General features: G+C 36.9%; 1 protein-coding gene across 11 annotated transcripts in view; it reads right to left on the bottom strand.

The window, feature by feature from the left end:
* Positions 1-26,748, bottom strand: part of KLHL32 (kelch like family member 32) — a 296,021-nt gene that overhangs the window by 137,482 nt on the left and 131,791 nt on the right. For 6 of the 11 annotated variants that reach the window (XM_072642889.1, XM_072642891.1, XM_072642892.1 and 3 more), the window contains 2 exons: positions 22,827-22,934; positions 15,533-15,580 (listed from right to left, as the gene is read on the bottom strand). The exons of 2 other annotated variants lie outside the window; for them this stretch is intronic. In XM_072642889.1, the coding sequence (XP_072498990.1) occupies positions 15,533-15,580; positions 22,827-22,934 (156 nt within the window). The remainder of the gene's footprint in view (positions 1-15,532; positions 15,581-22,826; positions 22,935-26,748) is intronic. 3 more of the 11 variants (XR_011974432.1, XM_072642896.1, XM_072642893.1) reach the window with 1 other exon arrangement.

Below are 26,748 nucleotides of genomic sequence, written 5' to 3'. Positions count from 1 at the left end.
AGTTGGAATCCAACTCTGGCATTTATTACCTGTATGTATTTTCCAGGAACTCAGTTTTATCATTAATAAAATGAAGGGGTTAGGACTACAAGTCCTCTATGGTCCTTTCCAGCTCCATACTTACAATTCTATGAAAAGGTACAAGGATTAGGGGGGGAAAAAACTTTCTCCAAAACTTCAAAAGAATTAGTAACAGAAACTGGATGAGGCTTTGATATAATCATTATGATAGATTCATCTAACCTCAAAGTTGATTCTGTCTTAGCAAGAAATTTTCATGGAAGCACTATAATTAATGAGAAAGTTCTTGTGCTTTGCATCACTTTGCAGGTGACACAAGTGATTAATTAAAGGATTATGTTTTCCTTGCCCTGAATCACGGTTGACTTATCAATAAGAGTGGTGACGTGTAATTAAATGAAAGTTACTCCAAAGGTATAAAAAATATAGGTTTTCTTTCCCAGAAAATGGGGGAGGATGCATGTATGACACAGATGTATGACAAGAGCATTAATAACCTGTCAGATATTCCTCCAGTTCATGAAGGGGGAGATATGATTATTTTTTAATAATCAAAGTTTTTAACATTTATTCAAGATAGTGGTGACAATGAAATAATTTTGTTGTTTTAACAGAAGTAGAATACACACAAGACTTGTGAGACTGATGCCTGTTTTTGAAAGAATGCCAAGGATGTTTCAATCAATATATACATGCATTTTTTTATTTTACTTTGATGCTCTGGTAGGTATCTGACTTCAACCACATCAGTACTACCTCCAGTTCTGAAATTTATTAAGTATTTATTGTATACAAAGCACTGTATTTGGTGCTGGAAATAAACAAAAATCAGAGTCCTTCTCAATGAGCATATAGTCTTTTGAAGAAGACAACATACATTTATAAATCTGTGTGTATGTGTGTGTGTCCGTGTGTGTATATGAGACATAGGATAATCAGAAACAACAGAGTCAACAAACCCAGTGTTCAGTAAATTGGAAAATGTTAAGTAACTTAGGAAAGAATTTTCTATTTGATAAAAAATGCTAGAAAAACTGAAAAACAGTCTTGAAGAAATTAGGCTTAGACCAACATCTTATACCATATTCCACAACAAAGTAAAAACTGATATATGATCTGACTGTTGAAGATCAAACCACAAAAAAAAATGAGAAGAAAAGCAGATCATCCACAGCCACAGGCAGGTATATATTCTTAACTTAACAAGGAATTACAGAGGTAATTACAAGAGATAAAAATGTAAGTTCTTATTATATAAAGCCAAATAGCTTCTGCATAAACAAAATTAATGCATCTAGGATAAGGTGGGAGGGGATTGAATGGGAAGAAAAAAATCTTTGTACAAAATTTCTCAGCTAAGACTGTAGTGTTTAATATACATGTATATATATATATATACATATATATATACAAAATATATTTGTGTATCTCCACATCTTTACAGTTATGTCTGAGACAAAAGCCACTCTCCAACAGATAAAGTAGAGAAAGAATGTGAACAGCTCTCAAAAGAATTGCAAGCTATTAACCATTTTAAAGTGTGACAAATTATTGCTAATAACAGAAATGCAAATCAAAACAACCCTTAAATTTTATCTCACAACCAGAAAATTTACAAACATGACAAAAGATGAGAACAGTCAATGTTGGAGGTAGGCACACTAGTAAATTGTTGGTGTAACCATTTTGGAAAGCACAAAGTGTCTTTGCCTTTTTATTTAGATATTATAATACTAGGCTTATGCCTCAAGGATTTCACCGATTAAAAAAAAGTATGTCCTTATATACACCAAACTATTTATAGTAACATTTTTTTTTCTTTTGTAGCGGCAAAGAATTGGAAGCAAAGTAGAATCCCACTGATTAGGAAATGACTAAACAGTTGTGGTACATGAATATAATAGGACATTACTATGCTATAAGAAATGATTAATAAGATGAAGACAGAGAAACATGGAATATATTTACACAATCTGATGATGGGGTGAGGCAAACAGAGCCAAGAAAAAAATATATATGTATAAAATGGCTGTAACAATGCAAATGAATATATTGAGTAACTTACTATCTGTACCTTTCCCTGTGTTTTTCTGAGCCTGTGGACAAACATGTGAACCCTTCTTTGCTGGTGTCTTCAGATTTATTCATATTCTTCTATATCAATTGTCTTGATGTTTAATAGGGTTCAAGGAAGCACTAGTATACTTGTGATAAGGAAGGATTCAAGTAGTGAGGCCTCAGTTGATATTTCTGCCATCACAGCGAAACACTTGTATCTCTTACAAATCATTCACATGAGATAGATGCAAAGTAAACCCATTAAAGTTAAAAGTTTTATTTAACAAAAACAAAATCTAGAAAGGAATAACAGAAAGAGAAGTTCTCACCAAAAGTAACTACAAAACGCACAAAAAAGATCTGGAAGCTAATCTGTCAATGCACACTCAATACCCATATTGATATGATTACAAAATGTTGTCGAAACAAATAAATAACAACTTAGATAACTGGAGGGGTATTCAGTACTCATGGCTGGACTGTGTCAATATAATACAAATGACCATACTATCCAAATTAATTTAAAGATTGTGTCCTACATCAATTAAATTACCAAGGTGAACGCAGAGCTAGCCAAAATAATTGAAAATCTATATGAAGGAACAAAAAATATAGAATATTAAGGGAAATAACTTTTAAAAAGGAATGAAAAGAGAAGAGCATTTCCATATTATAAAGCAATAATAATCAAAAATATTTGATACGAGTTTAAAAAAATTGAAAAGAAGATCAATGGAACAAATTAAATAAGGAAGAATTGAAATAATTAAACTCAATAAACCAGCATAATTTAATTATCTAGGAACAAACTCCATTTAATATGAATTGCTGGAAAAACTGGAAAGCAGAAATTAGTTTTACATCAACATCTGATTCCATATAGAATAATAAATTTAAAATAGATATGATTTGAACATTAATACTCATATTAATAAAACATTTTGAAGAGAACCAGATAAAGTACATTTTATTGCTATAGGAAGAGGGTGAATTCTGAGCCAAATAAGGCTTTACATCACATTTTCAAATGTCATGGATAAGATGGAACGTATTCAGAGGTTGCCTGCAAGGAGGCTCAAAAGTATGCCAAGTATTAAAATATTGAAGGAACCAGGAATGTTCATCCTGGAGAAAGACTTATAAGAAGGTATAGAGGGAAAAATTATTAAAGGGGCTGCTCAAAACAAAGGAAACTTGCCTATCAATTAGAACTGTCGAAAAGCAGAATAAGCTACCTTGAGAATGAATTCCTCCTCACTGGAGGACTATAACCAGACTGAATAGCCATTTGTCAAGGATGCTATAGAGGGTTCCTGTGCCCCTCCTGAAAGGATGCAGGTTGAACTAGATAAAATGAGGGGACTGGATTAAACAACCTCTAAGATTTCTTCTGCCAGTCTATGATCCAATGACAAGTGTAGTTGAATTCAACAGTGACACTGTGATTTTCTTGTATCAACAGTTTGTGAGACAGGCAGAGTAGACATTAACATCTTCATTTTAGAGCTAAGGAAGTTGAGGCTCTGCCCCACCTCAAAAAAACAGTGAATAGCAGAGCCGGTTTTAATAGAATCTTAGAAAGTCAGAGCAAGAAGCGACCTTAGAGATCATTTAATCCAACTCCCCTTCATTTTACAAATGAAGAAACAGCAAGAGGGCAAGTAACTTGATTAATGAGACACAACTATGGCTTATGTTAAGACCTGAACTCAAGTCTCCTGCCTCAGACTACAATGTTATTTTCCTATATGCCAAATGCATAAGTATTGTAAAACCAGATTTTCTAATTCCATGTTCGATGTTCTTTGTACCCACTTCATGCTGACCATATTTATACATGTCTATCTACATGTCTATATATGAGAGGAGGGAGAAGAGAAGAGAAAGGTGCTAGAGATCAAATGTTAGCTAACATCATTTAGAAACTGGAATATTCATGAATTTTCTCTTGCCTTATACCTCACCTCCTTAAAAGGAACGTAATTTATTTTTATGGTGTAAACTCGCAAGTTAGTCCTTAGTAACAAAATTAAAAAAAAAAAACTTGCTACAAAAATTTCCTAAGTCCAGAAAATATGATAATTATGAGATTCATATAAATCAGTTTTGACCCTTGACTATATTTCTACTATTATTTTCATTCAGTTTATGATCTAAAATTTTTCCTCTGAGGGAATTTTCTTAAGATATAAAATGAGACAAGAAAGCTAGTCACAGGAAACAGCCTTCAGTAAGGTTTTCTTTCAAAATTATGAAAACTAAGAAACATTTTATCCACAAGATGGCACCCTTGTTTAAACCTGGAAGATTTTTCTAAATTACTTCCAACACCTGAGATTTTAAGGAAACTGACAAACCATGCTACCTTAGGTCATGTAAATCAATTAATTAAGCACCAATTATGTGCTGTGCCTGGTTGTGCTTGTGATACAAAGATAAAAATGAAACAGTTCCTTCCCTCAAAGAGCTTATCAAAATACAGTTAACAGCTAAGTGCTAGTTAATGAAGAATTTAGTCACATGGCAAGATACTGAAGAGAAGACAAAAATACTCCAGCTTAACAAAACAGATATAAATCAGCAGTTTTCAATAAAGACAACTTCTGTCAAGTAAATCCTATTTTAACAGTGACTCACATCATAAAATTAGAACATATATTTCCATAGGGCATGGGGGATGGGGGAAGGGGAGTTGGAGAGAGGTAGTGGTGGGGGGAGGTTGTCTCTAAATGTAGAAAATGACAAATACAATTTTAAAAATATTTTGCCCTATGGTTAAATGAACTACAACAATTGTAATATGAAAACTTTATTTTCAATAGTGTAACTTTCAAATACATAAAAGAGAAAAATGCTTCATGTTAAAACAGTTCCAGAAACTCTAACAATAGACACTCTACCTCACATACTGGATTACTCTCTCCATAAAAGATATAATCCCTAAAACCTTAACAGTTTTTCAATAGCTTCCTATTGTCATAAAACTAAAAAGTTTAGATCACAGATTTTAGAAGCAGAAGGAAACTTTTAAACCTTAAAACATCTCATTTTTGAGATGAGCAAATGAAGACCTAGAGAGGCTCAATGAATTTTCCATTATCAATAAAACGTAGTAAACAGGAGAGCTGAAATGTAAACCCAGACGTTTTATGATGTCCAATTCATGGCTTGTTCTACCACACCAATGACTACATCCCAGGCAAATAATAAGCTTTTTCATACTTCTCCATCATTTAAATTCGTGTATTTCTTTCAGACTGGATAATAACCGTACAATGTCCTTGGACAAAAAAAATTATTAACTAGAGATGGAAATGCCCTGTTGTTATTTCATAATAAAAGGCTAATGAAGGCATATTTCTGACAAGCCAATACTGGATCTCTAATAGCAAATTCTTAGGCAGTGTTTACATCCACTCTTTTGTGAACCAACTAATGCCTGGTTCCTTCATTAGTTGTTAATACAAAAAAAACGATGCTTGTATCTGTGTTCGTCCTTCGTTGCCAAAGACCATTCCATGAGAGAAATAATGACATGACTTATACTTGACTTTGTTTTGAGTGAGGGAGGGCTGTGCAGGTCACCAGCCTCACTTCTCCTCCAGAGCCATCTGAATCCAGTGACCAGATACTCATCAGGATGACTGGAGATGACCCAGGATGAGGCAATTGGGGTTAAGTGACTTGCCCAAGGTCACACAGCTAGTGAGTGTCAAGTGTCTGAGGTGGAATTTGAACTCAGGTCCTCCTGACTTCTGCACTGGTGGTCTATCCACTGTACCACAAACACTTTGGTGGAGGAAGAGGTCAAAGGAGAGAACTGAATAAATTGAGGGTAGGACAGGATAGAGGGAAATATAGTTAGTCTTTCACAGCATCACTATTAAAATGGAGGTGTTTGCATGACCACACATTTGTAACCTTTATCCAATTGCTTGCCTTCTCAATGAGGGTGGATTGAGAGGAGGGAAGGGAGAGAATGCAGAACTCAAAGCTTTAAAAAACAATGTTTGATGGTCCAGTGAAGGGCTGGTCATTGTTCAATATTATCCAAGAGGGAGTTAAAATGAAATATAAAACCAAGGAAGTTAATCTGTTTTTGACACAGGAATTTCAAGGTAAAACAAAATTCCCAATTTCAATTCAACAAGTATGTATTAAGTGCCTATTATAACCCAGGTGATTTGTTAGATATTAGAGATACAGAAACAAAAAGAAACAGTCCTTGTCTTCAAGGTGTTGACATTCTACCGAGAGAAAGCAGCACGTTTACAGTAAGTACAAAGAAATTTCAGGGTTGAAATGGTGGGGAGGAAAGCACTGACAGCTGGACATATTAGTAATGACTTCAAGGAAGGTGGTATCTGAACTGATCCTTGAAGAGAGCTAGGGATTCCAAAAGGTGGCAGCCTAGGAGAAAGGGCTTTCCTAACTTGGGCAAGAGACTATGCAAAAGCTAGTTTCTTATTTTGCCTACATGACCAAGAAGGAAATCCACTCACTCAGAAACATTTCCTCCTTTAGGATAACTCTTTGGACCAATAAATGAATATAGCTAACACTTCATTACTTCAACACTTCTTTCATAACACATAATTACTGCTGGGTTTATGTTCAATTCATTTATTCAATTCAATTCAACTAAAATTTATCAAATGTCTGGTATTTGTCAGGCACTGTGCTCGTCAGGAGTTAGAATGTTGCGTACAGAAAATGGCACACAGGCCACTTTGCCTAGAGCACATGAGAAGGAAATAACATGAAATCAGCCTAGGAAGATAGGGCTGGAATCTAATCAGAAGGGCTTTAGGGGTCAAACAAAGGAGTATTTATTTTAGCCTACAAACACTGAATCTTCTCGAGGAAGGTCAGACATGCTTAAGGAACATCACTTTGGGATGTGGATTTTAGTTTGGGCTGCAGATGTGGAGTAAGAAAAGGCTAGAATTCAGAGCCTAATGCAACAGTCAAAACAACAGGTGAGAGGGTCTGAAGGGTCTGTAAGGTGGTAACCCAGTGACCTAAGAGTAGGGGATGCAAGTGAGAGATGTCGTGGAGATAGAATCAACAAAGAAACAATGGATGGGGTATAGGGATGGAGAATAAGAAAGAGTCAAAGATGACTATGAAGGGGCAAAACCTGGGTGAAGAGTCCAGGATCAGAGCTGTCTTTTTATGGTCAATTTCTTGCAACTTACACATTTCTTGAGCTCTAAATTCGGTTAAATAAATTGAGTAAGCAATATCAAACTATTTCCAAGGCTGCAAAATAAAAATATGAACAATGATGACTTTGTTAATGAAAAAGACAGAATCTGAACTTTAAACTGTCACAAGAAGACATTAAAAACCACAGAAGTAAAACAATGATGACAATAACAAGGAAATGAGGAAACTATGAGATTCTTTCTAAATCCTGATATTTTCCTCAGAGATTTTATGCATCTTAGTTTGTTTCTGCTGAAATCTGTAAGGTCAGAGGCAGGTTGTAGATGCATAACCTTCATGAAGATGCTAAATTCTTGAAATAAGCTTTCCCAGTGCCTTCCCAGTACTGCCCTTTCTTGTCCTTTACGCAATTAGAGAGAAAGGTTGTGTATTATATAAATGTTGCCTCCAAATGTGGTTTCTTTATTCCCACTCTTGGACAGAGGAAATCATAATAAAATTCAGTCAATTCCAGGCTTTCATATTTTATGAGAGAAACTCCTTTTCCTTTGGGCCTTGCTGCTTTAATGTGCTACTTCTTGGCATTTCAGTGCTGTGAATTTTTATCATCTGTCTCCTAGTCATTTTCAGTATACTCTTCTTCATTATGTTTAAATTAATAAAATACATTATTTAACAGAATGTAAAGATAAATTATGTTACTTCAAAAAACGAGGCTTAATTATATAAAAAAGCAATACAAATCTTTAATTTACGCTGTTTCTAGCCATGAGAGATAAGACATGGCCAGCGATTAAAATATAATGAAACATGAAGGTCATTACTGGGTATAAGAAAAGCTAAATTAATTATTAAGACTCATTTTTATAGTCATCATTCTTTCAAATATGTCAAAATAGGAATTTTCATTCCATAAAGCAGCAAAGTTAGTTTCTCATTTTTGCTAACATGACTAAGAAGGAAATAATTTTACTCAGAAAACATCCCCTCTTTTAGAAAAGCTCTTCGGACCAATGAATAAATGTAGCTGATACTTCATGTAATAACTCCTAGGTTTATGTTCAAACAATATTTATCAAGTATCTACTATTTGTCGGGCACTGTGCTAGGCACCAGGAATTGAAAGATGCAAATGAAATGGTTTCTGCCTCTAGAAATCCGCATTTTACTTATGAATGTAGCTGTTCAGTATTTCTCTAATCTGACTTAATGAACACCACTGATATTCAGTTCCCTGTTTGGAGGATCTTTTCATAATTTGCCTGTAACTCTTGGGGTACAGGGACTACTTCACTTGTATCTTTCTATCCCCAGCACCTAGCACAACAAAGACACTTAAATAATGATTGCTGGTTGGCTAATAATTATTTAATAAGCCAAAGGACAAATTACATTTACAAAAGTATGACTCTGTCTGCTCAAAACACAAATAGGCACTGTGGTGAAGAAGGTTCTGTAAACCTAAAAGCACATTATAAATATGATTTGCTAATATTATTACCATTACTATTACATACGCTCAGTCTGTAGAAGCCATAACTACTCAGTCATCACAGAGTAAAATATTTCTTCCCTACCAAAGAATCCAAATTTACTCACCTTTCTTCCATTTTCAAGTGACACATTACAGAAAATGGAGTCATCTCATCTACTCTTTCTCTTATCTGAACCATTTTTCCTAGCCTTTCATTTCTAGAACAATTCCAATTATTTCACTGTGACAAATTTTTCCATATCTAAATAATTCTAGGATCTATGCCATCACAAAGAAGAGGACTAGAAATGTGATTGTATTGGCATAGGGTGATATTTCCCAAACTTTTTGCTATCAGGAACTTCTTACATTCTTAATTTATTAAGGACCCTCTCAAATAGCTTTTGTTTATGTAGGTGGATATCAATATTTACTTTATTAGAAATTTAAATGTCTTAGTATAATTATGAAGATATTTTTGACCTAACATACCTTTTGAAAAGGTCTCAGAGAGCCCAGGGGTCACTGGACCACCCTTTGGGAATGGCCAATACAGGAAACTTGCCCAGGTGAAAAAATTCCCTCCACTACTGTAGAATGCCATCTAATCTGGAACCTAGTGTTAGAAACACAGTCTGGGGTACTAAGAGATTATGACTTTCCTAAAGTCACACAACCAACATGTTGTCTGAGATGAGCCTTGAACCTCAACTTCCTTGGATTTCAGGCCAGCTCTCTCTATCCACTACATAGGCTGCCTCTATAGATATGATGGTTTGTATTTTAACCACCGTACAAACTACCACCTTGCCTTATATATCGGCAGAACTGACAAAAATATAATCTGATCATTTAAAGGCACAGATATACAGGAAAATATGGTACCTGCAATAAAAACCATTATCAGCTAGTAAAACTGAACCAGTATTTGGTACTAAAGATTCACTGGTGATTTTTTTAAATACCCATGACATTTTATTGATTTTAGGAAACTAGATACTGAGCATACAAATAACAATGCTTCATATGAAGTATGCCTTAATATGTAGGTATAATAAAACTATTAAGTTACAAAATTTAACCTTAGTTAAAAGGTAATATTTTTCCTAGATGCAAATTCAATATCCAAAGTTATACACAGTATACAATGAACATAAATATTTGCTAAATTAATATGGGGGAAAGGATTTTTTAAAATCTCAGTTGATTACTTAATTGAAAATGTTTATCTTCCTATATAGTTCTTCAATAAAATGTTTTTCTCCAACAAACTCTAATAAATAACTTATTCTTACCTTTGTGTATGTACTGAATAGAATGGACTGTACTTTTACCCAGAAGTTAAATCAACCAACACTTATTATGTGTTTACTATTTCCAGGCCCTGTGCTAAGTTGGAAATAAAAGGAAGTCAGTCCTTGCCTCAAGTAGCTCACCCTCTAAATGGGGAAAATAGATAAAAGGAAGTTAAACAGGAAAAGGGAAGAGAAGGTACTGTCATAGGGGCAAAGGCAGATAAAGAAGTCCATAGATTTTGGAGTGGAGCCCTGAGAAGAAAGAACAAACAAATGAAAAAGAAAAGAAAGGAAGAAAAGATGCGTATGTCTTTTTTCCCCCATCCTAACAAAAAGCAATTTGATTGAAAAGTTGTTTTCTTACTGGAACTTGCTTATCTAGAATGATCTAACCCAAAGAAAAGGCTTAAATGACACTGAGGTCTTTCTTCCCTGATAACATAAGGAAATTAATGACTTCTTCGAGGATCTATTCAATGGCTGATACCTACAATCAAGGACTGAAACATTGGCATAATTATTCTATTCCACTCAGTCACCAGCTTCTCTCTACAACACCTTCCTTTCATTGATCTTCCTAAGAAATCTAGAATCTCAACAGCATACAGATTTCCAATAAGAAGTTTTATCATTTTAAGTTATATAAAACAGCAGGCACTATGTTTAAACTCCTACAAACTAAACAGATTACATCACACAAATACCAAGAACTTCCAGCAGAGGTCTCAGAACTCCGTTTTATGGAGAAAGGAAGAAGCATTTATTGAATCAAACAATGGCTACTGAACTCCATAGAATAAATATATTCTTCATTTGGTGCTCCGTCCGAACTTTACAAGGTGCATTCCTCAGGGAAGGGAATAACTTTGGAGAATACAAATTTAAGGAATTGTAAGCAGAGCTATAACTAGGAATCTTTGAACCTGGGGCAGGCAACTTAAATTGGGTTAAGACAAAAGGTACAAAAAGCACCCTCAGTTGCAGGGGAAGGTAAATAGAAATCTAGGTATATTACAAGGCCACTCCAGGGAAGCTCATTCCCACTCTTCCAAAAGAAAATGGACTATTTAGTAGCCTTCTATTTTTACTAATTATTTTTTGATAACTAGGTCTAATTACTCAGGAGGTGGGAGGTCAATAGCAACTTTTATAAACAAACATATACTTTCTTGAAGTTGTGTGGGAAAGGGCTTTAGTGCCAACTCCAACCCTCAGATTCTCAAAGTGAGAGCTGGAAGGGAATTTAGAGGATCATTTAATCCAACAGTGCACAGCAGTTTTTGATTACCTAAGTCACTTTCACCAAAAACAAAAACAAACAATAAAAATGCTGTGAAAAACCAAGATAATTTAGATTTATTCATGAATGCTTACAGTAACTACAATGATTATTTTTGCTCACAAAAGTTTCAAAGTAAAATTTACATTATGTAACTATGATCAAAGATGAAATTTTATTCTACTTGTAAATATGAAAACTCTAAATATAAAATTATTCAACTAATTATAATTACAAATATTTTATATAGATTATTCTATAAGAATTACAAGCAATAATCTAGCAGGATTTCATGTTTACTAATATCCACAATATTAAATATCCACTAATATTAAAATTTTTCATTTCAGAAGTGCTGCCAAATATAGCATTTTAATGAAATGAGTTATAATTTGAAAGTTAATAAAGTTAGCATTTATATAGCATTTTAAGGTTTGCAAAATACTTCACAAATATTATTTCATTCGATCCTCACAGCAAGCAGACATTGGGAGAGGTGCTATTATTATATCCTTTTTATAAATGAGGAGAAGGAGGCAAAGAGAAGTTGTGACTTATTCAGGGTCATACAGCTATTAAGTGTCTGAGGTCAAATTTGAACTCAAGGCTTCCTAACATTAGGACCAGTATATATAAACTTAATTTCAATGTTGTATCTTTGTGTCTGAACAAAAGTTTGCAAAATATTTGGCTCAACATCGAGAGTCTTAGGACTTTTTTTGCATTGAGTTTATCTCTTTGATTTAAAGATTTACTTTGATTTAAAACAAGAATAGAATGAAAATATGGTAGAAATGGTAGAACAGAGAAATTTACAAGATTTTTATGAGATAAAAATAATTTAAAAAAAATTTTAGCCACCTTACCAACTGACATACATTATAAAATATTTACTTTCTACCAGCTAATGAAAAGTGCTATATGGAAAGATAAATATTCGATTGCTTCAGTTTTAACAATGTTTATCTAAACTAACCTTCGTAAGAAAAGTATCTTCATATGTGACTTTGTTTTCTTCTACTAATGGCAACACTTAACTACCACCTCACAGAAACTCTACTGTACAACTGGTTTTCGACCAGTTCATTTGAAAACCCACCAGATTAAAAAAAAATAGTAATATAAACTGAAGATAAGTTTAAATCCAAAAACAGACTTAATACTGCAATGAGAGGCACTAGAAGGTTTTTTTTCCCGCAAATAGTATGGAGGCTCATGATGATTTCAAGATGGCTTGCAAAGTGCATGCTTACTGACCACAGTAAGTCTGACCCTTTGTGCTACAAGAACACAAGACCATCTTGACCACATGATGAGGATGGAGGGAAATAAGAGAGCCACTCTGGCATAGTGTAAAGAATGCAAATGGCGATATGTGCGCGCACCTGACCATTCACTGGACATCAGTTTGGGCTCAAATGCCAAACCCCTCGGGGGGCTCATGAACCACTAAACTGGGAACCACTGACTGAATCCAACTCCTTTGTTTTATATAATCTGAAAATAATGGGGAAATGACAGGCTTGGGATCACAGAAGATGGCTCATTAGACTTGCTCTGAAACTGAGGCTCTGCTGAACTTCAGTCGGGTGGATTGCTGATGGTCTCTGGGCTGCCTCATAGATTTGCTGCTCCTTTTCTCCCCTGTAAGCACTATGAGGATGCATTGCTTGGCTTTGGGCCATGCTTTTCTTCCTGCCTCTAGGCCAGCCCAGAGCTCAAGTCTCTATACTCAAAAGTCAGGGTTAACTGCCCATGTTCACAAACTTTACTAATACCCCTTTGAAGGCCTAATAACTTCCTGTCCAAAGTTCTTACATCTGTTTGTTCATTTAACAAACGATGCCAAATTAACACTGAAAGACACTGAAAATCATAGCCACTAATACACAATAAAACTGAAAGCTCTTCATTAAGATTTTTACTGATGTCTAAACATGCCCAAAAGACATTTTTAAAACTAATTCTTAAAATCCAAAGCTGTGTTACAGATGACATTCACTCTGAGGATAGAAATAAAATGGACTTCTTTAGCTCTTAAAAGTACCTAACAGTCACAGCATTGCCTTTGATTTCACCACTCAACAAAGATCCAAGCCAACATTCAGTACATAAAAAAGAGTATCTCTCTCTCTCTCTCTCTCTCTCTCTCTCTCTCTCTCTCTCTCTCTCTCTCTCTCTCTCTCTCTCTCCTTTTAAGTCTTAAGAAAGTAAAACAACAACAAAAACACATAAGCACTGCTAGATGCCTATTAGATATTGATGACTTTGTCTCACAAGTGCTATTTGAGTTCTTTATACCAAAAGACTATAGGACTCGCATCTGTCATCAGCCAACTCAACACGGGTAATTATTTTTTCCACACCTCAAAGCTAGGGAAAGACCTAGTACCAGGGCTGTCCCAATCATTTCTGACTTAGAATGTTACCTCCCTGGGGGGAAATACATTCTTGCTTCTCTATCTGACATATCTGACACTTTTCTATTTGCCTAGCACATATACCACACTAAATAAATGCTTACTGATTAATTGATTGCACTGTCTTGGCCTTCTGTGCTAATAGATACTATAGTTAATAGAATATTCCAGGAAATGTACAAAATCTAATAGGATTCAGAGAAAGGGTGACTTCCTTAAATCTTCCTTTATTAAAACTATGGATCAACTTTAAAGAGGCTATGTTTCTAGTGAGGCATGAAGGATGTACATGTACAAATCTGGTTATGAACAGCATTCATTCATGACTCCTACTCTGTACTGCCAACTTTTCTCACATGACATGACTTGCATTTTATATTTTCCTTACAACAGCTAGTGGAAATAATTAACCAAGTGACAATGAAAGTAATGGTAAAAAATAATAATTAACATCGTCTCTACAACTCTACAAGATTTATGTGTTATATCGTGGCTAAAAGTGATTCTGGTTGATGTACACAGATACAAAAAATAAGTAGTAAAATAAAAAATTTTGTTTCCTGGGTTGACAGAGTCATAGATTTAGTCCTGAAGTGGATTTTAGAGACTCAAAACCCCTCATTTTACATGAGGAAAATGAGAGGTTAAATGACCTCAGAGGATCATAGATTTAGATCTTGGAATGGACCTTGACGGTTATCTGGTCAGACCCTTAAGTTTAAACATGAGGAAAGCAAGGCTCAAGAGGTATGAAGTGACCTTCCTAAATATAATGAAGCTGTAAGCAGAAGACATGAGATTTGCACTCAGGAATTTTCACTCCATGGTGAATGTTCTTTCCCCATGATGTGCCACGTGTTGACACACTACCTCAGATTTTTCTTTTTGTTGTGTTTCTTCTGTCACAACATAAATAATATGGAAAACATGCTTTACATGACTGCATAGATATAACCTATATCAAACTGCTTATCACCTTAGGGAGGAGAGAGGGAGGGAGAAAGAAAATTTGAAACTCAAAATTTTATTTTAAAAAAAGAATGCTAAAAGTTGTCTTTACATGTAATTGGAAAAAATAAAATACTATTTAAAAGGAAAAAAATCTCATGATAAAAGCTGTCTACATTTCACCATTTCACTTAACCCCATTTACATCTATGTCTAATAAATAAACGTATCTCATAACAAGATACTCTGAGTATTTCAAGCAAATAAACTCCTTTGGATGAAATTCAAGAAAGATCTATGCTTGTATTTTAATTTAAACCAGACTTGTGATTTCACTACTATAAAGAATTCCCAAAGATAAAACTTTCTATATTAATGCAAATCATTACGATTCATAGAAAGTTGTGCCTGGCGTCCAAAGAGACTAAGTTATTTGTTCTGGGTCATGCAGCTCATAGGTGACATAGGTAGGGCTTGAACTCAGGTCTTCCTGACTCTCAGACCAATAATCTATTCACTATGTCAGGTTGCTCCTCTGTGTTCTATCCTGTAGGAAACAGTATACACACAGATGTGTGTATATATGAAAACACCAATACACACACACAGATATATGCCTATATACATACCTTAACCAAATATGAATGTATGAGTATGTACATATACACACATATGTGGTGTGTATTATGCCAATATCAGTATCAAAATACACACACACACACACACACACACACACACGTTAGCTATCCATAACCACCAGGAAATCAGCTGTGGCATAATGTGCACAAGAAGACAGTGAAATATAATGGAAAGAGCACTAAATGTGAAGTCAGAAAATTTAGATTCAAATCACAGTTCTGGTACTTACAATATGCTCTTGTGTGGCCTCAGGCCAAGTCTGCCTTAGTTGCCTGATCTGTAAAATGTAGGAATTGGATTAAATGGTATCTAAGGCACCTTTCAGCTCTATATCCTGTGATCAATTGTTCATTCCTTTAGAAAGTTGAATATAAACCCTATAAAGACTAAATATAGCATTTCACTTCAACTTTTAAAAAATGAGTATCTTAAGAACTGGGCTTTCCAAAGTTTCTGCCTCTTCAGCATCTATTAAACAATATAATCTTTTCCTGATGCCCAGGTCATTGCTGAAGCACACTCTCTCCTCATTTCTCCTGCTGAAATCCTTCTCTTTCTGCAGGAGCTTAGGTGACCAGCCCTTTCCATGAAGCCTACCCAGATCTCTCCACAGTTTTTTCTTGGGAGGACTCCTTTGCCCCCATCGCATTCCAACTTGCATTTGTCATGTCCCAGCTAGCAGACTGCTCTTTTGAACAGCAATGTAAATATTAGCACTTGTAAAATACTGTGCATAGGGTAACTATTTTAAGCCCTAGATCCACTTGGGAAAGAGCTACATTTGGCAGATGAGGAAACCGAAGCTGGATGTGATTTTTGTTAGGGGTATTAGAACTCAGCACACTAAATCTAGCACACTTTCCATTACAGCCTCTCAGAATGCTTTCTTCAGTGAAGTCTTTGTTCTAAAACATTCTAAAGCTTTCTCTGAAAACAGAAAAGGATTTGAAAACTCCTGCTGGCCTCTACTGGACACCTAGCTTGGTTGTGCTGGCCCGGAGTTATATTTTTGTACAGGAGACAGTGTTTGATTGTATGGCATACCTAGTGCCTGGAGAAACAGACTATGACTTCAAAGGGTACATAGATAAGTGGCCATTTTTGCATACACGCAGTTCAGGCATGTGTGAAGTTTCTAGAGGCTATTACAGGTGCTGAAGGCCCACACATATATACATATGTACACACAATGATTAGAAAGTCTGGGTCATTCATGGGCTGTTAAGGTACAGGTGATCTGATCCTCAGTCCTACAGAGGATCCTACACAGGGGTCTCTTCATGCCAGAGAAACCTTGATACAAATACTTTTAAGTCTCATGCTGACACAATTTATCTCCACTCTGTTATTTGTCTTATTTGTCTCTTCTGTCATTTTCTGTCATATCCCCCAGGTTTCTCAGTGTTCCTATTAAAAAAACCTGACCTTTTGGGGAAATTACCAGCCAAACATTCCCTCCCACTGTGAAAACATCAACTGTAATGGGATACAAGGTCAGGGATAATGGCTGCTGAGCAGCAGCTGGACAGGAGGGAGCTTCAGGGGAAAGGAGTGATTACTGCCTTTGTAGTGATGACAGAGCCTTTCCTAAGTGAACCCTGGTGACAAAGGTATGAACAGCCTATCTCTGATGATCAAGGAGGACTTTGAACTGTGACATAAAGAGACACAGAGGACCCACTCCTGAGCTTGGCCAACATGTCTAAGCAGAATAAGAGAGCTCCAGCCATGTGAGCTAGTTTCAACAAGAGCAATTTGTCTCAGCAACTCAGCTTCCAGCATCCTCCTTCAGATATACACTGGCAGGGGGTGGAGCCAAGATGGTGGAGGAGGAAGACACATATACTGTAGCACTTCCCCCCACAGCCCACAAAGTACCTGTAAAACATGACTCTCAACAAATTCTAGAACAGCAGAAGCCACAGAACAACACAGCGAAAGAGGTTTCCAGCCAAAGGTAACCTGGAAAGGAAAGATATACCTCACAGGATGCTGAGAGGAGCACAGCCCTGGCCATGGGGCACTGGGAGGAACAGGACATGAACAGATCTCTGGGGCAGAGTTCCCAGGGGGGAGGGTCCCAGATCCCTCAACCCTCAAGCAACAAAGAAAGTCCCAAAGGTCAGTGTGGGAGGGCTTTCCCAGCTGGGTGAGATGAGAATGGGGTTCCTCCAGCAACAGTCCCAGGCGACAACAGCGGTACACTGCAGGCAGCTACAGTGGCCAGAAAGCAACCTGGGTCCATTGTCCAGATAGCTTAGCTTAAAGCCTCTGGCTGTAGGGAGTAGCTGATCTAAACCTCAGCCCTGAGTGACGGCCCCACCTCCACCAAAAGCTCCAGGGAATCCAGTAGCTGAGTTGAATCTCAGCCTTGAACACAATACTGGTCAGAGGAGGGAAAACAGAACAATCCTCTTGACAAAGGATTCAGAAGTCAAGTAACTGGATGGGAAAATGCCTAAAAAAGGGAAAAAAATAAGACCATAGAAGATTTCTTTCTTTGTGAACAGGTATCTCCTCTTATCCTTTAAGATGGGGAAGAACAAGGCATACTGTCACAGGAAGTCAAGGCCCCTGCCTCCAGGACCTCCAAAGTGAACTTAAACTGGGCTCAGGCAATAGAAGAGCTGGAAAATCGAGTTAGCAGCTTGCTAAAGGAGAACCAAAAAATGCTGAGGAAAATAACACCTTTAAAAAGAGGCTAACTCAACTGGAAAAACAGATCCAAAAAGTCAGTGAGGAGAAGGAGGCTTTAAAAGCAGAATTAGACAAATGGAGGAGAAGGTTCAGAAGCTCACTGAACAAAATAGTTCTTTAAAAAAAGAGAGTGGAGTTCAGGGAAATGAATGACTATGAGATAAACCAAGAATTTGAAAAACAATACCAAAATATTACCAGAAATACCAGAAAATAATGTGAAATATCTCATTGGAAAAACAACTGACCTGGAAAATAGATCCAGAAGAGACAATTTCAAAATTATGGGACTACCTGAAAACCATGATCAAAAAAAGAGCCTAGACATTATCTCCATGAAATTACTAAGGAAAACTGTCCTGAGTTTCTAGAACCAGAGGGCAAAATAAATATTGAAAGAATCCACTGATCACTTCCTGAAAAAGACCTGAAGAGAGAAAGTCCTAGGAACATTGTGGTCAAATTTCAGAGTTACCAGGTCAAGGAGAAAATACTGCAAGCAGCTAGAAAGAAACAATTTGAGTATAGTGGAAATCAATAAGGATAACACAGGATTTGGCAGCTTCAACATTAAGGGATCAAAGGGCTTGGAATAGGATGTTTCAGACATCAAAGGAACTGGGATTAAAACCAAAAATCACCTACACAGCAAAACTGAGTATAATACTTCAAAGGAATAAATGATCATTCAATGATATAAAGGACTTTCAAGCATTCATGCTGAAAAGAACAGAATGGTATAGAAAATCTGACTTTCAAACACAAGAATCAAGAGAAGCATGAAAAGGTAAACAGGAAAGAGAAATCATAAAAGAGTTTCTAAAGCTGAACTGTTTACATTCTTACATGGAAAGATAATATTTGAAACTCTTGAGACTTTTCTCAGTATTTGGATAGGTGGAGGGATTGTACAGATATACACTAGCAGAGAAGGAAGGCTTCACTCAGGAAGACATGAGTTCAAATTTAGCCTTAGATACTTCTTATCTCTGTGACCCCGAGCAAGTTATTTAGCCTCTCTTTGCCTGTAATTTCCTGGCTACATCAGGGGAACTTCTAGGCCCTTGTGCATTAATACCTGGAGCATTTGAATGTAGCTATGAATGCTGGATTAATAGCAATTCAGGCTTAAATAATGCTCGAAGAAATTTACAAAGCACCTTCTGCAAAACAGCCCTGTGAGGTAAAGCAATGAAAATATTATTCTCATTTTATAGATGAGAAAATTGAGGTTCACAGAGACATTAAATGACTTGCCTAGAAGTAATAATTGTCAGGGCCAGGATCCAGATTCAGGTCTCCTGGCTGCAGCCCAATACTACTTTACCAGATGGTTTGGACAAAGTACAGAACCCAGATAAACATGGCACAGGATGGGAGGCAGATTTCATGAGAGCCGTTGGTATCAGCAAAGGATGGTATAACAGGTAGGAGACTTTAGTTTTAGCCCTGGGCTAAGATCACAAAGCAGCCAGAAGCCCCACCACAGCTAGGAGTGCCTTCTTTTCCCACCCTCCTTCAGATACCCTGCATCTATCTGGGCTTCTTGACTGTTCACAAGGTTTGGATGAGGTGGAAGTCACCAACTCTATTCCTTCCCAAGACTATCAGACCTTACTGTCTGTCATGCCACTGCTTCCTAAGATCCTTCAGGCCTTACTGTGTACCCTGGCTCTATACCCTGCAGACACCTGACTTGGTCACCTGGCTTACTGCAGTGACCCAAGGACCCCCAGGGCTTTGTCATCAGCCTCTCCAAAGAGCACTTAGGACTTCTAAGCCTATCTGTTCTGAAACTAAACTTTCTTTTCTCTGTTTTCTCCTTTTCCCACCCCATTAAAAAGAGCCCAACACAGAAGATGACAATGATGATGATGATGATGATGACAGTACTTTAAAGTTTACAAACATCACCTCATTTTATCTTCATAACAACCCTGGAAGGTAAGTGCTTGTAATGTTAATGTAAGTTTAATGGTGAGTGGGGGAAGAGTTAAAGATCTTTCCTGCCCATTAATAGGCCTCAATACCTTTTGTTAATTTCGATTGAGGCACTGGGTCAGAGGGCTGTACCTGCTGGCTCTGAAAAGTGTATAAATTCTCTGAGGTGAGATTTTACTTTGAGGTTTACTCATTGGAAGTATTTGTTTGGCCACAGAGACTCTGGGCAGCCGTTAAGAAGCCTCCCAGCTTTGAAAACCCAAATGCTGGTGCTTCTCTCTCTGGTACCTTTGTTGGTTGGTTGTTCTTCTTCTTCAAAGAGGACCAAAATGACATCACCATGATAAAGTGAAATCTCAGTGCGTCCGACTATGGATGATCAGACCAATATGAGCTCAGAATGCTCTACCCCAGGTTGGGCACAGATATTCCGTGTGAATATTTGGGGTGGTAACTTTGTATATATGTAATGGTCAAACAGTTGGATCTGTCTATTAATCTGTGATATATGTATTCCTTATAGTCAGACAGTTGGTAACCCTGTCTTTTGGTCTTTATTTCTGTTTGTATTTTCTCTGAAGTTCAAGGTGCTGACTTTTCCCCCTGAACTAAGTGAATGTGCTTGATTAAAGTAGACTATTGACCCCTCAAATGCTGCTTTCCACCTGTACAGCAGGCTCTCCTTGCCCGGGTCTTTGCTATTATAGTGCTATTATTAAATTCATTTTGTAGATAAGAAAGCTAATCTAGGCAAGAGGTTGAGTTATTTGCCCAGAATCAAACAGCTGGATTTGAACTTGGGTCTTCCTGACTCCAGGTCCAGTACTCTATCCACTGTACCTTTGAGCTACATCCAGAGTGGTAAGCTTGGAGTCTTAGAGAATTAACTGATAGACTGAGAGAAATTAACATTATACTATTATATTAATAACTAATTATTAATTTGTGATCCATCCTTTTCCTCTTATTTCTATTAAGACCCAGCTTCTAGCCCCCAAGGCACATGCTCCTTAACTAGATTGGGAAGGACCTCACCCAAATGAGAAACCTAATTTCTGCTAAGAGTACAAACAGAATCCAATCTGGATGAGCCCTTACCCTGGGGAAAAAAACTCCAGTCCTTGATTCTCTCCATTAGAGTTTAGGGTGACCCAGCTCATAAAGGAGAAAACTATCCTGAGAGGTCTAGATGAAAATAGCTTCCCCTGACCAGATTTCTGGAGGCAGATGAGTCTCATGATCAAGCCACATTCTCAGTAGGAGGAGCTGAAGACTTTTAGCCCACCTCCTCATTAAATATCCACCAACCAGAGTTGAGTTTCACTGGGGGTGGAGGGGAGGTTCGCAGTCAGAAGATATACACCTAATTTAAGGTGCTTCAGAGTCTCTTGGAATCTTTGGTTACCCAGAGAAACCACTGTCCACCATATTATTGATTATAGACTAGTCTAATTAATAAACTGGTTATTAATTACCTGAAAATTCTGTCCCTTGGGGTTTTATCTGCAACACTGAGAGATTAAATCTTGACTTGCCCAAGGTCACACAACCAACACGTGTGAGGGCCAAAACTTGAAACTCCACTTTCTTGATTCCAAGGTTGACCCTCTCTCCACTGCTCTATACCATGCTGCTTCTCTTCTGGAGTGTATCCTCTAGAAAATGTGTAATTTAGAAAGGAAGCAAGCTGAGTGATTGTGTAACAAAAGACAAGGATAACAGATGAACTCCATGAGAGCTTTATCAAGCACAGAAAGACCTAGAGTACGGCCTAGAAAACAGACAGGAGACTAGGGAAAGAATCACATTAAATGAGAGTATATGAACGGATGATAACCTGCATCAAGGAAGGGAATATCCTCACTGACCCATAAGTATGAAATTGCCACATCCCCATAGTAGTTGACTATAGAGGGAATGTAGCAGACAACAACTAAAGGCGCTAATAAGCAGTGCTAATGTCCAGCTATTTAAATCCAATTCTGTAATCTTAGTATAGTATTTTGGGAAATTAAAAAAAGACCCTAAAAAAAATCTTCCAGATTCAATATATCAACAGTAGCAACAATAATGCTAAATATTAAAGTATTCCTTTACAACAATAATTTTTAAATTCTAAAAAAATTTTTTTCATAAAATTTGGTGGTAGTTTACACTCATTGGGTTAAGTTAATTTTTGGTAAACACAACTCAAAATATGCTTTAATTTCAAAAGGCACCTTCTACAGGAAGCTTTTCCCAAGCCCCTGACCAGCTAGCATCTTCCTCTTTTAAGGCTATCTACCATCCACTCCATATATATCTTACATATCCTTATTTATGCATATGTTATCTCCCTCATTAGAATGTAATCTCCTCAAGCACAACAGGGGCTGGTTTTACTTTTTCTTCATATTCCCCAGAGTTCAGCACAATGTCTTTCACACAATAAGTGATTAATAAATGCTTGTTGATTAATTGATTACTTTCCCTTCTCTCTAGTTCTAATGTAAGGCACACTAATTTTAACATGATTTTGAATAGCAAAAAGTATTATCCAAGTAATAACAATAACCACTATGTACAGAGTGCTTTAAGTCTGTAATAAGTTTCACATACTATACAAGATCTCATCTGAAGTTTACAACTTTCTGAGTCAGGTACTATAGGTATTATTATTCCTATTTAACACAAGAGGAACCTGAGGGATAGAGAAGCTAAGCCACTTGACAGAGAAAATAAACATCATAGCAGGATGGAAGCTCAGGTCCTACCAGTCCCAAATCCAACTTGAAGTCTATTATACGTCATTACCTTTCTAATTTGAACTCATAAACTGAAGACTTTTGACTCAGGTTCGGTGCAATCTATTTTTCAAATTTCTGAATTCATAGTTGATACAATACCTGTCCTGTGTATGCAAACTCCAGAGCTTGCTTTAAACCAAGGCTAGTCACACCATGTAAATTCACTTCATCAGCTCCACTTTCCACCATACATAGACTGAACATTGCCTGAGGGGGAAAAAAGAGAAAGCAATAGAGAGAGTTATAACATTCAAAATGATGGGAAGAGAGGCAAAGGGAAACAATAAATAGGAGAAAAGGCATGAAAGTTAGAAGTTCATATGCATTTTCAAAGGGTTAGAGCTAGAAGGGACCTCTCATTTTACACACAGGGAAACTGATTAATTATCTTGCCCAGACTTACAGAGCCAGGATTGAATACAAATCTTCTGACTCAAAATTTAGCATTCTTTTTATTGTGTTATACTGTTTCTACAAGGACAATATGCATTAATTGTAGAAATTATAAGTATTTATTTAGTTATGTATACACATGAGGTATCATGATCTAATTAAAAGACAGCTGTCTTCCAAACCAGAAACACGTTCTGCCTTTGATATACATGGGCTATATAACCCTGGAGAAGTCATTTAATCAGTACAAAGCCTGAAGTTCAAGAGAGACCTGCGTTAGTAGAATGGGATTTCTCACCAACGAGTTCCCTATATCTGGGAAATCACTAAATCTAGTCTATCTCTCTTTATCTCCATGTCTCTCCTCTCCCAATTTTAAGTTTGATTTTCTTTTTATACACCTTTTTTTTCTCATTGTTCACAGGCATGAGATTACAGTATGTATGAGGAGACAGATAGCCCCAAGAAGTTTTGTATATCATAAAACTATCTACATTAAGACCCTGCAGTTTTGGCATGGAAAATTAAAGAACTTTCCCTGAAGGCTACTTGAGTCAATTTAATTTTTATGAATGACTTCTTTTCTGTCTCAAGCAAAACCTTAATAACTGAACTTGGAACTCAGTTAGGGTTCCCTAAGAAGAATGAACTGATGAGAGGGCTTCTCAGGGTTTTGGTGTTGGTTTCTCTGGCAAAACTCTGCATATTTACCTAAAGGGAGCCATAGACAGGACTAGATGAGAAAGTTCCCAGTACTCAGAATCTGTGAGGATTCTGATTCATACCTTTTCTAGTTAAGAGGGGAAAAGTAAAAAGAACAGAAACACTCGTTCCACTCCACAACCCCACAACCCCACCCCACCATACTTTCCCCACTCCAAAGTGACACTGAGTGTTACATATACGTATTTTTGTGTGTGTGTGTGTATACATATATAATATATATATATACGTGTGCATGCATGTGTCTGTATATATATATATGTATAATTAGGATACACATGTATGTATCTGTATTTACAACATAAAGTTGTAAATTCTATGTTCTTTTTTAGAAAATCTTAAGAGAAAGTTTATTCTTATATGAATCATCAAAACATATTCTCTTTTCAGAAGTTCCTCCAACTAAAACCCCGTCAATTAACAATTATGCATTAAGCATGAACTACGTAGCAGGTATTGTGCTAGCTTAGCCAGGCAAGGGGAAATGGCATGTGTATGCTAAACACTGGGGATGCAAAGTAAAAGACAGCCCTTGCTCTAAAGGAACTTACAGTTTAATAGAGAGAAAACATGCAAACAACTATTTACAAACAAGTTCTGGACAGGATGAACTGGAAGTCATGAAGAGAGGGAAGGTACTAGAATTAAGGGTGATGGAGAAAGATTTCCTGTTGAAGGTGGAACTTAGCTGGTAATTGACAACTAGGAAAGCCAGAAGGTAGAGGTGAGAGGAGAGAACATTCCAGGCATGGGGAACAACCAGTAAAAATGCTTCAAGTTAGGCAATCTTGTCTGAGGAACAGCAAGGAAGACAGTTTCAAAGCATCACAGGGTACATGGGTTGCTGTTGTATTTTTCCTTCATTTTCTAAGAGGGCCAGGAAATCAGAGAAATAATGACATGACTTGCACTTGACTTTGTTTTGAGTGAGGGAGAATTGTGCAAGGTCATCAGCCTCACCTCTCCTCTGGAGTCATCTGGACCCAGTGACCAGATATTCATCAGGATGACTAGAGATGCCCAGGATGCAGTGGGAGACCTTGGCCTTTTTCACCTAAGGTCTATTCACTTATTCACTTAGAGTGAGGTGATACCCATTCAGTGAATGAATCTGTTTAATAAGTAATCAGGGAATGGCCCCTTTAATGAGCAAAAGAAAAAAAATACAAGTAAATCAAGCTGGGAGGGAAAGAGCAACAGTTACTATTGATAATCATTCTTAAGCCAGGAGGGTCAAGAAAATAGCCATTAAGTGGAGTTTGGGCAGGGATCTATTGTTGTCATCCAATGTATGGGCTTCAGGTTTAACGTTTTGGGAAGGAAGGAAGGAAGGAAGGAAGGAAGGAAGGAAGGAAGGAAGGAAGGAAGGAAGGAAGGAAGGAAGGAAGGGAGGAAGGAAGGGAGGAAGGGAGGGAGAAAAAGAAAGAAAGAAATATAGCCATTAAACCCAAAGTTAACTGGGCATCCTCTGTCCATTCAAATTAACCTTCCTTTGGAGTGGAGAAGTAAGGGGTGGGGGAGAGAGACAGGAGAGGAAGAGCTGAGTTACCCAGTAAGCTGGATCTCCACTCAGGCAGTTGGGTCTACTCATGGATTGTTGTGTTCACCCTTCGTTGCCAAAGAAGACCATGACATCAGAGAAATGATGACATGACTTGCATTTGACTTTGTTTTGAGTGAGTGAGGGCTGTGTAGGTCATCAACCTCACTTTCTCCTCCTTGGGTACATGAGTGAGTGTAGGGTGTAAGAAGACTGGAAAGCTAGAGGAAGAGAGGGCAGGTAATGAAAGGATCTGAACACCAAACAAAAGATTTTTATCTGGTCCTAGAGGTGAAAGGGAGCCACTTGTAGCAAAATAGTTAATTTAGAAAGCAACTGAAAGGATTAAATTTAAATTAGAGATTCTAAGAAACCAAGGGGAAGGAATAGTGCATTCCTGGTAGCAGTTAATACAAAGAGACAGTGGTAGTAGATGAAACACTATGTTGGAGAAATAGTAAGAAGGTCAGTTGAGCTGGAAGTTCAGTTCATTATGGGAGAAAAGGAGCAATGTGTAGAAAGGTTGGAAAGGCAGGGTGGGGCTAAAATGTATAGGACTTTAAAAAATAAACAAAGGAATGTGTAATTTTATCCTACAGGTTAAGGAAAGTCACTAGAGTTTATTAAGTAGAGAAGTGACAAGGTCAGATTTGTTGGGAAATTTTGGGAGCTGGGAGAAGAATGGCTGAAGAATGAAGGTCTTACTCAAGAACAAGGAAGAACTGGGAAAACTAGAAAGCACGTTGGTAAAAACTAGATTTAGACTTACATCTGTATCATATGTCATAGTAAGTTCCAATGAACAAGACTTCAATGAAATGGGGCACAGTATTTTTTAAAAAATAAAAGAGAATGAAGTAACTTTTACAACCATGCCTAAGGGATAAATTCTTAACCAGAAAAGGTCTAGAAGTAATTACAATTCCCAGCTTCAATTATATATAACTAAAAACCACAAACAAAATAAATACAAGTAAAAGAAGAGATAATGTCACAGTGAATCTTTGAAATTGAATATTTCATCAATTTCTGGTATCCAAGATACATAGGAAATTGACAAAAATAAATAAGATTAAGAGCCATAACCCCAACAGATAAATCATTATGTAAGCAAATAGTTTGCAAAAGGGATGATACAAATCTTCAACAATAAGATCAAATGTTCCAAATCACTAATAAGAAAAATGTAAATTAAAACAGACTCCACCTAATGTAAGGGGCCCAGAGGGTCCCAGGGGGTTACAAGTCAGAGGCAAAGCCTGTTCCTGTGGGAACGGTGCTGACGCACACCCCAGCAGAAGCTCTGTGTGACCCTGGAACCTGATGTTCCTGCAGATACTGATGTCCGATACAGTAAAGTTACAA

This window comes from Notamacropus eugenii, chromosome 2, assembly GCF_028372415.1.
Source record: "Notamacropus eugenii isolate mMacEug1 chromosome 2, mMacEug1.pri_v2, whole genome shotgun sequence".
Classification (NCBI taxonomy): domain Eukaryota; kingdom Metazoa; phylum Chordata; class Mammalia; order Diprotodontia; family Macropodidae; genus Notamacropus; species Notamacropus eugenii.
Note: the sequence above shows the minus strand (reverse complement) of the source record. Positions and strands in the feature narration are given on the sequence as shown.